The sequence below is a fragment of the Biomphalaria glabrata genome, chromosome 17 (genome assembly GCF_947242115.1).
Source record: "Biomphalaria glabrata chromosome 17, xgBioGlab47.1, whole genome shotgun sequence".
Taxonomy (NCBI): Eukaryota; Metazoa; Mollusca; class Gastropoda; family Planorbidae; genus Biomphalaria; species Biomphalaria glabrata.
Genome location: NC_074727.1, coordinates 4943346 through 4958616, shown reverse-complemented (window position 1 = coordinate 4958616; position 15271 = coordinate 4943346). Strand labels below are relative to the sequence as shown.

At 32.4% G+C, this 15271-nt stretch overlaps 1 protein-coding gene across 1 annotated transcript; it reads right to left on the bottom strand.

Annotated features, from left to right (window-relative positions):
- On the bottom strand, positions 1-15206 carry LOC106071123 (tetratricopeptide repeat protein 39C-like). Its single transcript, XM_056015514.1, has 14 exons — positions 14872-15206; positions 12691-12739; positions 12147-12278; positions 10573-10739; positions 8902-9202; positions 8553-8688; positions 7520-7617; positions 6992-7085; positions 6097-6204; positions 5505-5614; positions 4991-5114; positions 4353-4450; positions 3606-3710; positions 1-2609 (listed from the first exon to the last, which is right to left on the bottom strand). Exons 1-14 carry the CDS (start codon positions 15024-15026, stop codon positions 2475-2477), a joined length of 1812 nt encoding a protein of 603 aa, XP_055871489.1. The 5' UTR covers positions 15027-15206; the 3' UTR covers positions 1-2474.
- Positions 15207-15271: the final 65 nt, after the last annotated feature.

Below are 15271 nucleotides of genomic sequence, written 5' to 3'. Positions count from 1 at the left end.
TGTAAGTGTTACAGTTTATTGTATAAATTGCTTACAGCCATGTTAAAAAAGATGATATAAAGAAGAGTATAAAATGTCCATTCAGTGACTTGACAAAAATCAGTTTTCACTTAATAATAAATTAGTTGAGCTCATTCAAGGATGTGCACATGATCACAAAATTTTTATTGCCTGTCAACATAATTGCAAACAAAAATCAGTCTGTTCTATACCGGAAGAGTAGAACTTAAAATATTGAGGTCTCTTTAATGATTTTTTTAAAAAATATACTGGGATCTGAATTGACAGATTCGTTATGCATTTCTCAATTGTTTTCACATATCCTTTGATAGTAATTTCTAAGTGGTTAATCTGTGTTCTTTCCCTATTAGGGATTAGTGGAAATGCTATTTCCCTTGGGGGTATTTTACATCATGATATAAAAATTAATTTAGTCTAACGTAGCCACCAAAACAGACTTGCCAATACATTAAGACTATTGCTTTTAAGTACAGCCAATCATCACCTAAATGCTATTTTTATTTTACATGTTATATAATTACAGCCATCAAACAAATTATTAGTTTAAGAGTTAACTCTTTCACACAGTTGAAAAAAAGAAAAAAAAAAGGATTCAATCAAAACTTGATGGAAATGTCAAATGATATGTGAATATTCCAGCTTTCAACGATAATTGACAATGTACTAGCATTGACAATATATTAGCATGGTAAGAAAAATATTTACTAACTGTATATAAAAACAAATAGACATGTATAAATAGATGCACATTTTATGTTATAACAATTATTTTAAACAAAATATATCAACTTATGGCAACACAAATAACAAAAGGGTTGAATTAATTTAGTTGAAGATCTTTTTCAACTTTGTCAGAACTAAAAACATCAAAAATAAAAAATCGTTTTGATTTCATTCTATCCAAACTGATGAATTAGTATACTATTTTCATTAGTTTTTAATAACAAAATGGGAATATATAGTTTTATATTATTTTGAAAATACTATTTAAAACACCTCATAAAATGTTTTTTTCTAAAGTACATTATGGTCATTCATATAGAGCTATATATATATATATCAACTTGAATCAATGATTTCCTTTGCAGAGACTAAATGTACTAAATCAATGAAAGCACATTTCTGAAAATGATTTTAGGTCTGTAATTGTAAGTAAGATATAGGTCAGTGCAAAAAGCTTATTACTAGCTAAAAGTATGTATTGTGAAACAAATACAGTCTGCTGTGGATTTTATAAATACAACAAAATATTTAATAATAAAGATAATCATGATTTTTTCCCAATTTAATGCCCATTCCAATTCACTGTGAAATGTTTTTCTGAAAAGCTACTTATTAAATGACATTTCTCTTAAGTTACTTACAAAACATGACACAAGTTGCTTACATTTTCACCAAAGATTTAGACTTTCTTTCACACTTATGCATGCAAAACTTTATTAATTCATTTTATTGCTGCAGTTCTTTTATTTAAATGAGGCTTAAAACCAGAAAAAAAATATTTTACGTACTGTTACACCATAGAAGTTATACTGAAACATACTGCTTTACTTTTGGAGATGAAAAAGTAACTTAGCACGCATTAACTATTTTATTTTATTGTTGTAGGTATTATAGCTTGCTTATCAATTTATATCCATACCAAGTACTAGCTTAACAATGACCCTCAGAGATTAAGTATTCTTCACAATGACACAGTAAATAAACATTCTCAAAAAAATATTTTAAAATAGAGAATACGCTAGAAAATGTCTGAAAATAGCTGTGCTAGAAGAGAAAAGACAGAGCAAACTGTACTTGACTCATTCAAAAGAAAAGCAACATCAGTTGTTAGACTATTAAGGCTATAATCCAACTATAAAACAGTCTAACTCTAGGCATAGACAGATAAAGAAACATTAAAGCTCTATTACCCATATATTTAGTCACGTGATGGTAACCAAGAAGAAACCTACACAATTTCCGCCAGTAAGCAATTTAAGTTGTCTAAAGGCTTACAGTGTCATTAACTAGATTCTTTGAATCATACAAATAAATAAATCTAGATTTATATACAGAGAACGTGTGCACACATTGTCAATCAACAAGCAAAACAACTTTTAAGATTTATTGAGCTCTAAATATAAAGCACTTGAATATTGGATTTGTTTTATTAATAGTAACATTATCTAACAACTTTTTAAATTCCCATCTGTAAAAAAAACATAAAAAGAATCAAAATACTTTCCCTCATTGTGTCATGTTGACAAATTATAGTTCATTAGCACAGAGATTGGTGAAATCATGAAACAATAACAAAATTTTGCTTCGTTTATATTCATTTCACATATAAAAGCATAAATTTAAACATTTTAAAAGTTACCCCAACTAAACCAAGTTGAAACTGCAGAGATCTTGCAGTTATGTTCAGATGATGGAGATGTGTTTGGGAACTTGTACTGGGCAAGAAGAGTTTACACGGCAGTGGCTGACTGAGACTTTAATCTCCTAAGTGCGTTGTTCACTCTGACACTAAGTCTGTTTTCAAAGTCATAGTCTTTGTAGTTATCCTTGACTGCCTGGAGGTGTTGTTTGGCCAAGTGGTAGGTCTGCAGATTTCAAGAAAATACTGGTTAGTAAAAAGAATGGGAAGACAACATCAAAGAATGGACCTATCACTGAGATTCTAGTTAAGGTGAAAGGAATAGAAAAACATGGTTGTGTAGTGGCCCAACGTTCCAACACACTAATGGATAGGTGAAGGAGAAGACAAAGAAGAATAGCAATAACTCTTTTCAAATCAATTGGTGGGTTTTTATTTAGGGATACAAGAAATAAATTGAAGGACCTTAAACTGAAGGGGTTTTTTTGACAGTGGTCAGCAGGTCATCGTGGTGCCCAAAGGCCATCATGATCCTGTTTAGAATACCCTCATTTGTGATGTGGTCTTTGTAGATGTTACCTAGGACCTTTCTACAGCATTTCAATTCCATTGCTTGGATCCTCCTCATTAGTTCTGAGTTTAGTGTCCAAGATTTGCAAGCAGACAAGAATATGGCCATGACCAAGGAGCGCCTCAGTCTGATTTTAGTGTCCAAGATTTGCAAGCAGACAAGAATATGGCCATGACCAAGGAGCGCCTCAGTCTGATTTTAGTGTCCAAGATTTGCAAGCAGACAAGAATATGGCCATGACCAAGGAGCGCCTCAGTCTGATTTTAGTGTCCAAGATTTGCAAGCAGACAAGAATATGGCCATGACCAAGGAGTGCCTCAGTCTGATTTTAGTGTCCAAGATTTGCAAGCAGACAAGAATATGGCCATGACCAAGGAGTGCCTCAGTCTGATTTTAGTGCCAAGTGCTATGCCATTGGAGTACACTGTCATGCAAGTGACTCATTAAGTCACATTACAATTATTGAATTGTTACAAAACCTTCTCCATTCTAATTTCAACTCTTCAGTACACCATTAGGTTTCTTTGATTATACTGAATGGTAAAACAAAGCAAGAGTTCAGCTTTATGATGTTACTAAAAAAATAAAACTTTCTTGCGACATCAAAGATGAAATACGACGACGCTGCCACAAGTGACTAGCAATAATTACCTCTGGTTTTTTCATGTATATACAAGCAAGCTCAAAGTTTGTGAAGGCCGGGATGTAGACATCTTCCTTTTTACCTTGGTGACGTGCAATGGCTTCTTTCAAACACTAGGACCAAAAGAAAATAGAAATTAAAATCATTTAGCCAAAGAGTAAAAATTGAGGAAGACAAAAAGTACACACTGCTTGGACAGCAAGTGACTTGCGCTATTATGCCCTGCCTCACAAGCTTAACATATCATTTTACAGGTGCAGAATTAATTTGAATATCAACTTTTAAACAATGATACACACTGATTTACAGTGTGTATCAATATGTTTGATTTCCTGTATTTTTGGGGCAGCTTTAGAATCCTGCATTCTAACCATTTTGTAATGTAACAAAATTTATGAGATTCAGAAATGTAAAGATTAAGCTCCTATTTGTGTCATTCTAGTTAGCTCACATTGTCACTAACTCTCTCTCTCTATATATATATATATATGTATCTATATTTTATTTAAACAAGCTTTAAGTTTGTTCGTATAATGTTTTACATGTTTCGGATGTTCCTTCAGAGTTGAAGAAAATTTACTTCCTAGTCCATACCTCCTGCAGGATGACAGGGGATGGGAGCGGGCAGGGTTTGAACCCAGGACATAACATACACTCTGAATTACAGGAGACATAGATAAGATGGAGCAGAAACATTTCAAGTTAGGCTGAAACAAATCAATCCAAACGGTAAAACAAATGTAATGCTTTCTTACGTTAATTGCCATTTCATCAGAGCCCAGTTCTTTGTACAGTGACCCTTCCAATAGACATTTCAGAGGCATCAGGTTATGGTCTATCTGCATATCACAAACTAGAAGATTTGGAAAACAAACAAGAAATGTCTAGCTCTAGGATTTGTAACTTTTCTATAATTAGCATTTACAAACTATAACAAGACTTTTTTTTTTTCTAATTTGGGCGATTGGTCTTGAATTTTGCATGTTGCACCTTACATATCCTCCATAATATTAATTCCTTAGAAAAATAGAATTACATAGCTTTAAAATGTTTTTGTTTTTTTAAATCACCCTAAAAATATTTTGGCTTTTTAAAAAATAGTATAAAAATGAACTTGTATTACAGGTACTGAATTTTTAAGTTCTATCAATGCATATCTTGTTTTATTTGCCCCTGTGATCCTCAAAAGTTTAAGTTTCAAAGCAATTATTGAAATATAAAAGTCGCTGTGTGATTTAAATATGAAAACATTGGCATTTTGACAATACTGGCAAATGCATTCTGAGTCCTATTTTTTTAAAGAATAATTAGGATCACATTCCCAATGTTGAATATTCAAATATTATTAGGGTGAAAGCTATCTTACCCCGTCACTAAGTTCCAAGAATATTACCTTTTAGTAAAGGAGAGATTTCCTCAGGTGTACAGGTTGGTAAAGCATGCCACAAAAAAATCATCTCCAAAGTCAAAAGTCGACAGTGTTCCACAGTTGGCTTTTGTTTTTTAAACTTCTCAGCCTAATATGAAAAAGCAGTTCTTAATTAATGCAAATATTTTTTGAACTTTTTTTAAAGATATAAGTATGAATTTAAATCAAAGCAAAGTGGCAACATTTGATTACCACAGGATTGCCCTGATAAAAACACAAAAAGGCTTTGTGTCACCGGACACCATACTTTGTCAATATTAACATAACAATTATTTAAATACTACAAAATGACAAAAGAGCAATTTTAAATGCTTTTTGAATGAATGAATAATTGAGCATTGTAACAAAAACAAAATCTTTTTCTAAATACTATCCTGTGGAAAACAAAACAACAGGAATGAAGGAATGAAAGACCAAAAAAAAAAAAAGAGGGAGGATCAAACTTGATTAGAAAACATTTAACAGAGCATCAGCTTACCCTGTGGGCTACGAAAGCCTCAATTTGGTTATTTTTTCTTTTTATAAGCCCTGGAACCTTGTGAAAAATGTCATGTGCTGCATCTAACTCTCCCTGAGAACCTATACACACTGTAGAAGCAGAAGTCATCACATTCAAAATATTGAAAAAGAAATCATGTTTTGTTTGTTCTACATATTTTTCGGGGCGTTTCTTCATAATTGAGGAATATTTCATCCTAACCCAAAACACCCGCAGGGTGGTGGGGGGATTGGTAGCAGATTTGAACCTGGAAGCATCAAGAGACAGTCCAGAGTCTACACCAGGCAGCAATGCTGCATACAAAAGTTAAGGAAGCAATGAAAGATAAACTATTCAAATCCAAAAGGTAGCAGCTAAAACCTATTCCCATATATTTACCAAACAGACAGTCTTTCCTGACAAGGGGGACAAAACTGAATATAAACATATTAAAAGCTAATCCCTAACTATTTAGAAACAATAAAAATCCCAAGAAAGACAATATTTTCCTTCATCTCATATGAAAAAAACAACTGAAAATCTTGCTATACCTCAATAAACCCAGTCTGCAGTAAGAAAGTTGAGAACCTACCTGCCACAAGGTAAGTATAATATGCCTGAGACCATTTGGATTCTTTCTGTAGACGAATAAAACCTTCCTGAGCTTCTTTCCATTCCAGCTTCAAAATATGGCACCAACCTAAAAAAAATATTTATATTATATAATATTAGTATACACTAGAGAATATATTTTCTAATAAAATGTTGCTGTTATGTTTCTTTTGTGACAGAATTAGGGATACTCATTTTTAAAATATGTAAGGTAAGACTAAAATAAGTTTTCAAAATGATTCATTGCCCTTGTTAATTAGCAAAAATAAAATGGCCAACAAAATGTAATTTTTAGAATTAGATAAGATTACTAAAAATTGGAGATGACCCTTCACTTACTACTCAAAGTTTAGAGATATTGGCCACCATAAATAAAGAGACATATTCTTTCTGTTTTTAATATAGATATCAATAGTTCAGAAATTCACCAGTTTTTAATAACTAAGTATAGTTTATAAGCAGTTGAAATCCTATTCATAATAAACAAGCAGTTTATCTTCTTGATGCCAGCTATATCTTTAGTTATGAAAGTCAAGGTCTCCTCATCTGCATTAAAAAATATCCCACTCCTGAAACAACAAAAAACCCTGGGGTTACTCATTGCCATGAGCCAGTAAAATATTTATGCAAGATTAATCAGGTTCGTATTTAGTATTCCATCAGTCAGGAGATAAAATATTAAGAAAACAAAGACATGACATACCATAATGGTAAATTATTGAGATTGTACCATTTATTGCTTTTTGTTTTTATTAGATATGTAATAACATGCTGAATTTGATTTTAATTTTTTACCTCAGGAGAGAGACGTTTAATGGCCAGTAATCCAGGGTTCATGGGGTTAACATTGCTTACACTGACAGCTGTGTACTTACTGATTTCATAAAGGCACATCAGTTCAACTTCTCTTTGACCTCTGGCCTCTACCAGAGCTCTTTTGTACAGTTTCAAAGAAAGGTCGTTCTTTTTCTGAAGAAAACAAAATACAAAGGGAGAGAATCTTTAATGTGGTGACAACAAAACTTTGCTTTTCAAGTACAAGACAAAAATAAAAGGAAAGAAAGAGGACAACAGTATAACCCACACTCTGTATGGCAGTGAGGAAAAGCTGAACAGAGCAGCAAACTAGTTTTCCTTGGCAAAAGCTGCAAAAAGCTTACAGCTTAGCAGAGAAAAAGCTGACTAGAAGATGAAGAAGAATAGAGAGACTAAACAAATATTCGTACAGTGACTAAACTCTTTTATGAACTGTTACAAAGTGATAATAACACAATTCTCTATAGAGTGAGCTCAGTCAATACATTAAATGTTTCAACCACCAGACTACACAAATTGAAATGACCTTTGATCCACTGATATGTTAGAGGTACCAAACAAAGACTAAAAAGGTGAACAACTCTCACCTCCAGTCTGTGTATCCTCCCCTGAAAAAACATAAAAAGAGAAGAGTTTGTAAACTCTTTTTCTTTTTCCTTTATGATTGCTTCAGCTTCTTTAGTGCCTGAAAAACAAAAGAAAAATATTATATCCTCAAATTACATGTTATTATAGGGAATATAGATTTAAATATATATGTATACATTTCCATATATTTGTATATGTCTATAAAGGGGTGCAACAGTTGTGTGGTAAAGAACTTGTTTCTGAACCAAAGGATATTCAGTTTGAATCCCAGTAAAAACAAATATTTAACTTTTAAATTAATTAGGATACTCTTGAATCCATTATGGGTAATTGCATTTGTTGAGGAAATAAAGAAAGTTTGCCAAGGCTCAGTATAGCATTTATTGCCATGGACTCACTAATGATCTTCATGTGGTTAGGATTTTACTTTCTAAGAGTTTATACTGAAAGTAATGAAAAGTCATAGTCATGATAGTGTGCAGATACCAAAGATAAAAGCCTTAACTTTGAATCCTAGTTCTCAAAGAAAATTGTACAAACATTACATTCCTAAGTAACCTAGCTCAAATAAGTTGAAGCCAGACAAGAAAATTAAAGATGGTTGATTGTTACGCTTCTTAAATAGCACCCCTATAGGCTGAAGCGTTAAATGAATGACAATATACAAGTGTTCTCAGGTGATTAAGAAGCGATGTGATGACTTTGTTGTTAGATAGAATATATTGTCCAAGCCCTACATTCACCCAGTTCTACTAGATATCTGAAATTACTTGGTGACCATAAACTACACTCTAGACATAGAAACAAGACAATTAATTAACCAGCGTCATGGGCTTATTTAGTGTTAAAACAAACAATGCTACAAAAACAAAAACTTGCACAGCAAAAAAAGAAAACTACAAGCTGGTGAAATAGTGAAATGCTATACTATTGTATAAAGGGAATTAACATAATTATTTCACTCATAAGCAGATGTATTTTTAGTTGTACTAAAATCTATAGAAAAAAAAAACTATAGGGGTATAAAATTACCAGCTTGAGTCTGGTTTGCTCCATCTAGTGCAAAAAATGGTCTGAGGACAGTGTGGTACCATAATAAAGCTAGAGTTGCCAGTGGGGCCTTCATGTCTTTACTGTGACTGGTAAACTCAAGACAGTTCAAGCCAACCTGGTAAATAAAAAGCATTAAATGTAATTGCATTGTAGAAAATTAACTTTAAATGCACATAAAAAGAGTCAAAAATGAGTCAAAAATGAATAAATGTTGTTTGAAACTATTTCTCCACTCTTTTGTTTTCTTAAAAATTTGGCACTAAGTCTAACGGAAATTAGATTTCTTTTGACATTTTTTATGCAATTATTTTTTTTTTTACTTTCTTACTTCTCGATCTCCCTCAAATCCTAGAAACTCGATTAATTTCAAAATTTTTGGAGGCACCATTGAAATGCAAAGTTGAAATGTTCCGTAGCCAAAGTTAACTGCCCCTAGCAACCTGGAAAGAACATCTGGAGAGAGTTCACCATCTACATCATCCTCTGTGACAGAGCCATTGACGTCACCATGGGTGGGACCAGAAGCGTCCTGGCTAGTTCTTCTCACTGGGTCAACAGAGGATGAGAAAGATGTCGGAAGTCTGTTAATTTTGTTCTGTGCAATGGTCTCTGTCAACTGCTCCATTTCTCTGTAAGGAAAAACAATAATTAAGTTACTCATTCTTTATTATTACTACTTTGAAACAAGTTTTGTAGACAACAATGTCATTTTAAGACAATTGAATAGAGAACAAAACAAATATAAAAAAAAATAAAAAATAAATAAAGTTAAAATAGTTAAAATATCTGAAGTTACATGATAGTCAGATGCAAACTTCACTTCATTTCAAGATGTTTACAAAGCGTTCACATGATTAGAACAACATCCAATTAACAAATATCTTATACCAAGCCTTCACCAGATTTAAACCTATGACCTTAAATTTAACCCAGCATTTTCATTCTATATCACAAGGACCTATAAACATAGACTAGCATTTCTATTTCTTTGCGAATTTCTGAGATTTGAAAAAAAAAAATAAAAAAAAAATGTAATGCTTTATCTTTGAAAACAAATTGAATTTTAAATAAGATAAGATAAGATAATTTTATTGATCCAATCAAATGGAAATTTAGTTTGACATACAAATGTCTATTCAGTCAAGTATTCTAAGTTATGAGTGTTATAAAGATAATCAAGTGTTCTATTTGAAGGAAATAAACATATTCACGAGAATTTTGTTGCCTTCTTAAGAATCAATAATTATTTATATATTTTTGTTTGTTTTCACTTATTCTAACAACAAAACTATCTCCTTCTAAAGGTAAATTACGTGACTATAACTCATGTATTTAGACAGATACTTTGAATACAAAAATACTTCATAACATATTAACCCATTGACCACTAGGAAGCTTAAATTTTTTTTCCATAATTTTACCAAAGGAAACACAATGAATATGTCTGAAGTTTACAAAATACTTTAATGTTGAAAGTGCTCTAGTTTGAGTGATTAATACTATGTAAGTCTTGAAACATTCAATATGTGCCCTATAAGTGGATAAAGTAAATGACTTTGTAATTAGTAAGTATAGGTACCCTTTCAGACAATGCAGGGCAGATGATGCCAAGGTTATCTATATCTATGGCAGGTGTTTGATGAAAGTATCATTTGCCCCGCACAATGACCAACCCCCCAGTACATTCCTCAAATACGGTAGTCAAGTTTTCAAACTTATAAGGTACAACTTTTAGCTTCTTGGACTAAAGGGAGTCCTAAAAATCTAGAAATTCAAAATGACAGTCTTCACCAAGATTTGATCCCAAGACCAATCAAATGCCCTTCACCACTCAGCCACCACGCTGCAGTAAAATGCTTTACAAAGAATGAGAAGTTAAGTGGCTTTTAACAAAGATGAAGATAATTATAGATTTACTTTGAGTGAGTTTCTTCTGTGATTGCACTCAGTTTGTAATGATACAATACAAAACAATGACATTGCAAGTAGTTTAACATACTTGTGAAGTTTTTCATAAATCTTCCAAGCCTTCCGCAACAGCCATCCTCCTTTGACATAACTTGGAATGTCTTGATTGGTGAAAACTAAAACTGCTTGGTATAGGATACAGTCGGCAACAATAACTTGATTGGTTATTCTCTCTTCTAGAGTTAGACTGCTCTCTGACTGGAATAAAACAATCATTTTTCATTTTAACAAATAGAAAATAAGGTTTTGATTTAAACATCCAGATTTAAAGATTAACACTAAATTATATGATTAAATATGTATATTAGTCTGCTGAAATATATATATATATATATATATTGTTACGTATTTCTGAATCTTCTGGCTAGATGTATCAGTTGGCACACAAATAAAAAAATAGCAAAGAACTTGACGACTAAACTTTCAGTTTCATATAACTTTAATGACTATTAACTCTTAACAATTCGTTACTGTAACATAGCGTAGAAGACTGTACAATATCTGTCAGTTTACAGTTAGCTATACTTCGTTGCAATTCATCTCTTCACTTCGTTGCAATTCATCTCTTCTCAACTTGCATCGAGCCGTATTCCACAGAACAGACCAACGACACACTTCCCAGTGTCGCTCCAGGTCTCCCAAAGCTGAACCAAGTCGTACTCAAGTCTACCGAATCAAAGCCGCACACGTCTTACATCGACTGTATCGACTGTAACGGCTCAAGTCCACTGTAGTTCGCTGTATAGACTTTAACGACAGTAGTCCACTCCAGTTAACTCTACCCTAGTTAACTTGCATCGAGTCGTACACATTTCACTTCCACTAGAGCCGCACACATCTTACATTGTCTGTATCGACTGTCACGACTGACTTTCACATTAGCTCTCTGGCTTATATAGAGTCCCTAATCACTTGTCCAAAGTTGCACAAACACGGCTAGTATCCTCTGGAATAACACGTGAGGAAACGTCACATCCTGTCTTTGTTTATACATGTAGATTCCAGAAAACATCGGCTGCAGTGTCATCTTGCCGGGGTCACAAGTTGTGACCTCTATCTGTCACTGGACATTGCTAGTACCTTCTGGAATAACACGTAAGGACACGTCACATCCTGTCTTTGTTGATACATGTACATTCCAGAGAACACCCGCTGCTGTGTTATCTCACCGGGGTCATACGTTGACCTCTACCTATCACTGTCATTTGTAACAATATATATTATTTATTAACTTTTCTAAATAGGCATGTGGTCAAAATGATGTAAAGCTCATCTGCTTCTATAGTTAATGATGATGTCATGTGGCCAGCACAAGGACATACTTCCCAAAGTATGTGAGGTACCCATTAGAGTTGGGTAGACACAAAAGCATCCTGGAAATCCAGAATTTAAAACCCCAGTCTTCACAGGGATATTAGCTTGAGATCCCTCCTTACAAAAGACCAAGATAAATAAACAATATAGCTTCATGGTACAATAAACACATAATTGTTTTCCAAAGCCAGGACATTTACACAATGTAGCTACAAGGCACTATCCACTCTAAAAACAAAAGAATAGGTCGGGGGAATAAAAAAAAAACAGAATAAAAATCCTGTCACTTACCTTCTTTTTCTTGGAAAATTTCTTTCTGAAAGACTTGACAAGACCTGAGTTGGAGGAACATTTTTTTTCTGTTTCTTGTAAGACTTTTTGAGCCTCTGCCAGCTTTTCCTCCTCGAAAGACATCAAGGCTTGCTGAACAAAGGAATACAAGTTTCAATGTCAATTTATAGGCAATGAAATTCAAAGACATATTGAAAGAGACAAGAGATAATATATATGCTCTTTTATATATGTAAACAGTTTTATGTAATTATTTTGATTGTGGGGTAAAAGCATATATTTAGCATAGCTTCTCTAAACTGTATATATATATTCAATCCCTATCTTCTAAATATCAATGTAAAAAAAAAAAGTTATTTAACAAATACAAAACAGTTGCTGTGAGAACGTTTTCTTGTGATGTTTGATTTTCTATTTTGCTGATCTTCAGTGATATATATACTAAGTTATTAAGCTTTAACACAATCAGCAAAATGTAGAGTTGGCAAGTACAACATGTTGTAACCAACTTTGATAGTCCTTTAGTCACTACAGCCCCACTTACCATGAAGAAGACAAAACTGTACCCTGAATGCATCAAAGGACTTTCATTTCTAAAACAAAACAAAATTTGTGTTAATATTTTTTTTTGCACACTAAAATTTGTAAATCAGTGCAAATTTGTAGAAAATTTGACACTTGAAGCAGCCATTTAAGTCCAAAAATAACTTTAAAAAATATTTATAATAAATCCTTTAAATTTGTGTTAGTAGAGGATAATTTATACAATGCATATTTATAGAAAATTAGGCATCTTAAGTCAGCCATTGACATAAAAAAAAATTACTAGCTTAAAAATATTAACTCTTTATTTCTGTAAGTAGGGCATAATTTATGCAGTCACTAATGGATCAGTAACACTAAATAAATATGCTAATTCATTGGATTTCCTAACTGATTTGGGCAACCTTTTTTATGCTCTAATGGCAATAAGGAAAAAGGAGCACTTGTATGAATTAGTCCTTGCATATTGGATAAGAAAGGTACATTTTCTTTGTGTTTTTCTGAGTATTTTATTAGGTTTTGTTTTTGTATTTGTACATTATGGTTCATTGTTTTAAGTATTATTGCTACTTTTTAATCTTCTGCTCTAAAGCATCTCTAAATTTAGTGACTTTACTAAATGGTGTTAGTGAATTGCAAATGTCAAATGTGAATATCCAAATATAAAAAATCTCACTGCTCTATAGCATGTATTTTATAATATTAACAAGTTGGAAGGATTCATAAAATGTAGATTATGCAGGTGATGGCTCTTCATAAATTAAGAATCTAAATCAACTTTAAAGAATTTTTTTCTAAGCAACTTATTTGTTAATCAAAAATACTTTTTGAAGTGAAATAGATATATATTGTTTTTTTTAGACTCTAGAAAAAACTGTAGACTCCAGAAATGACTACATTTAGATATTCATTTCTAAGCAGTCAACTAAAATTTAAGACCAAGATAGCTACTGATACTAACACAATGAGCTAGAGTAAACGAACTTGAGAGGTATGGTGGCAGAGGGGTAAAGCCTTTGTCTTTCGACCTGAGGGGTCTTATGTTTGAATGTCTGTGTAGACTGGGATTTTGAATTTTGAGATTTTTTAAAATGCCCCTCAGTCCAACTTTCTCTAATGGGTACTTGACATTAGTTGGGGAAAGTAAAGGCAGTTGGTCATTGTGCTGGCCACATGTCACACTCATTAACTGTGAGCCATAGAAACAAGTGACATCATGTGACATATAAATAGACAGGTCTGAAAGAAGTTTACAATTTAGTTGTTTTTTTAACTCAAAGGATCTAAAATGTAATATACATCTAGATCTACTCAATCTATAAGTATACATAACATACAAAACTGTACCCTGAATGCATCAAAAGGATTCCATTTCTAAAACAAAACTTTCATTATCATTAATATTTTTTATACACTGATATTATTATTATATATTTAGATCTATATCAAGAAGATATAGATCTACTCTGAATTTAGACTTCTAGATAGATCATAATCCTTCCTGGCCCAGAGACAAAGTAGAACATGATCTAGATAAGTAGAAATAGTAGAATAGTTCTAAGAAACTGACAGTAGATAGATTTTCACATTTCTGATAGATCAGCAGACCAAGATATATTATATAGTAACTTTATTATGATTTATAAGATAAGATAAGATAATTTTATTGATCCAATCAAATGAAAATTCAGTTAGACTACAATTGACTACTTTACAAAAACAAAAAGGATGAAAAATTCAAACAACATTCACTCATGAAACACATACACATTCACAATCAGCGCTTTATGAGTTTGACTTCTATGTACTTCTCGATGACGACAGCTGATCTTGTAACACTCTGACCGATAGTGGGATAAAGGAGTTTTTAAATCTTTCTGTTTTAGTCCTAATGGAAAGGAGACGACCATCTTATAATATAGAATAGGAGTAATACTTAACCTCTATGGCTAGATCAGTGAGTAGAGTACTAGATCTAGATAGAGAATAGACAATAGAGATTAGTCAGATGTCCTTTTCAAGAATCAAGCCTTTACTAAATTTACTTTGAAAATTTGACATCAATTTTTGTTTAATAATTTATGATCTAAATAATTAATAGTATTTATAGTTTATATTATATATTTTGGTAGATCTAGACCAATCATAACTTGACCCAAAAAGTTTTACTAGAGTCTATTACTTGTATTTATCGAAAAGAGCAAAAGCTTCATCGAAACCATTGTTCAACAGCATGTTAATTCCAGTTGATGCCATTGCGATATCGTCAAACGAATCGTCAGCATCTCCAGCAGCTCCATTTAAATCTTCCATTTGATTAGTCTGACTGTCTGTCATTCGATTTATTGAGATGTTAAATTAAAAGAATGAAAGACAAAGCACAATTTATCAGAATTTACGAGATAAATGGAATGTCGAAACCATAAAGATACGGACTAAGACATTCATTTAGATCTAGTGGGTGTATCATAGTCTTTAGCTACAGCTGCAGCCATGATGCTATGGTAGCATTTATTATTGTTTTGATTGGTCACATAATCAGCTTTCTTTAATTCCACTGCACGAAAGAGCTTCATTGACTA

Excerpts from the sequence above, each read along its gene's own strand:
- LOC106071123 (XM_056015514.1), bottom strand. The coding sequence starts at position 15,026 with ATGACAGACAGTCAGACTAATCAAATGGAAGATTTAAATGGAGCTGCT. Across the intron at positions 3,711-4,352 it reads CTGATGAAATGGCAATTAAC|TGTTTGAAAGAAGCCATTGC; the intron begins GTAAGAAAGCAT and ends TTTTGGTCCTAG. Across the intron at positions 2,610-3,605 it reads TATACATGAAAAAACCAGAG|ACCTACCACTTGGCCAAACA; the intron begins GTAATTATTGCT and ends TGAAATCTGCAG.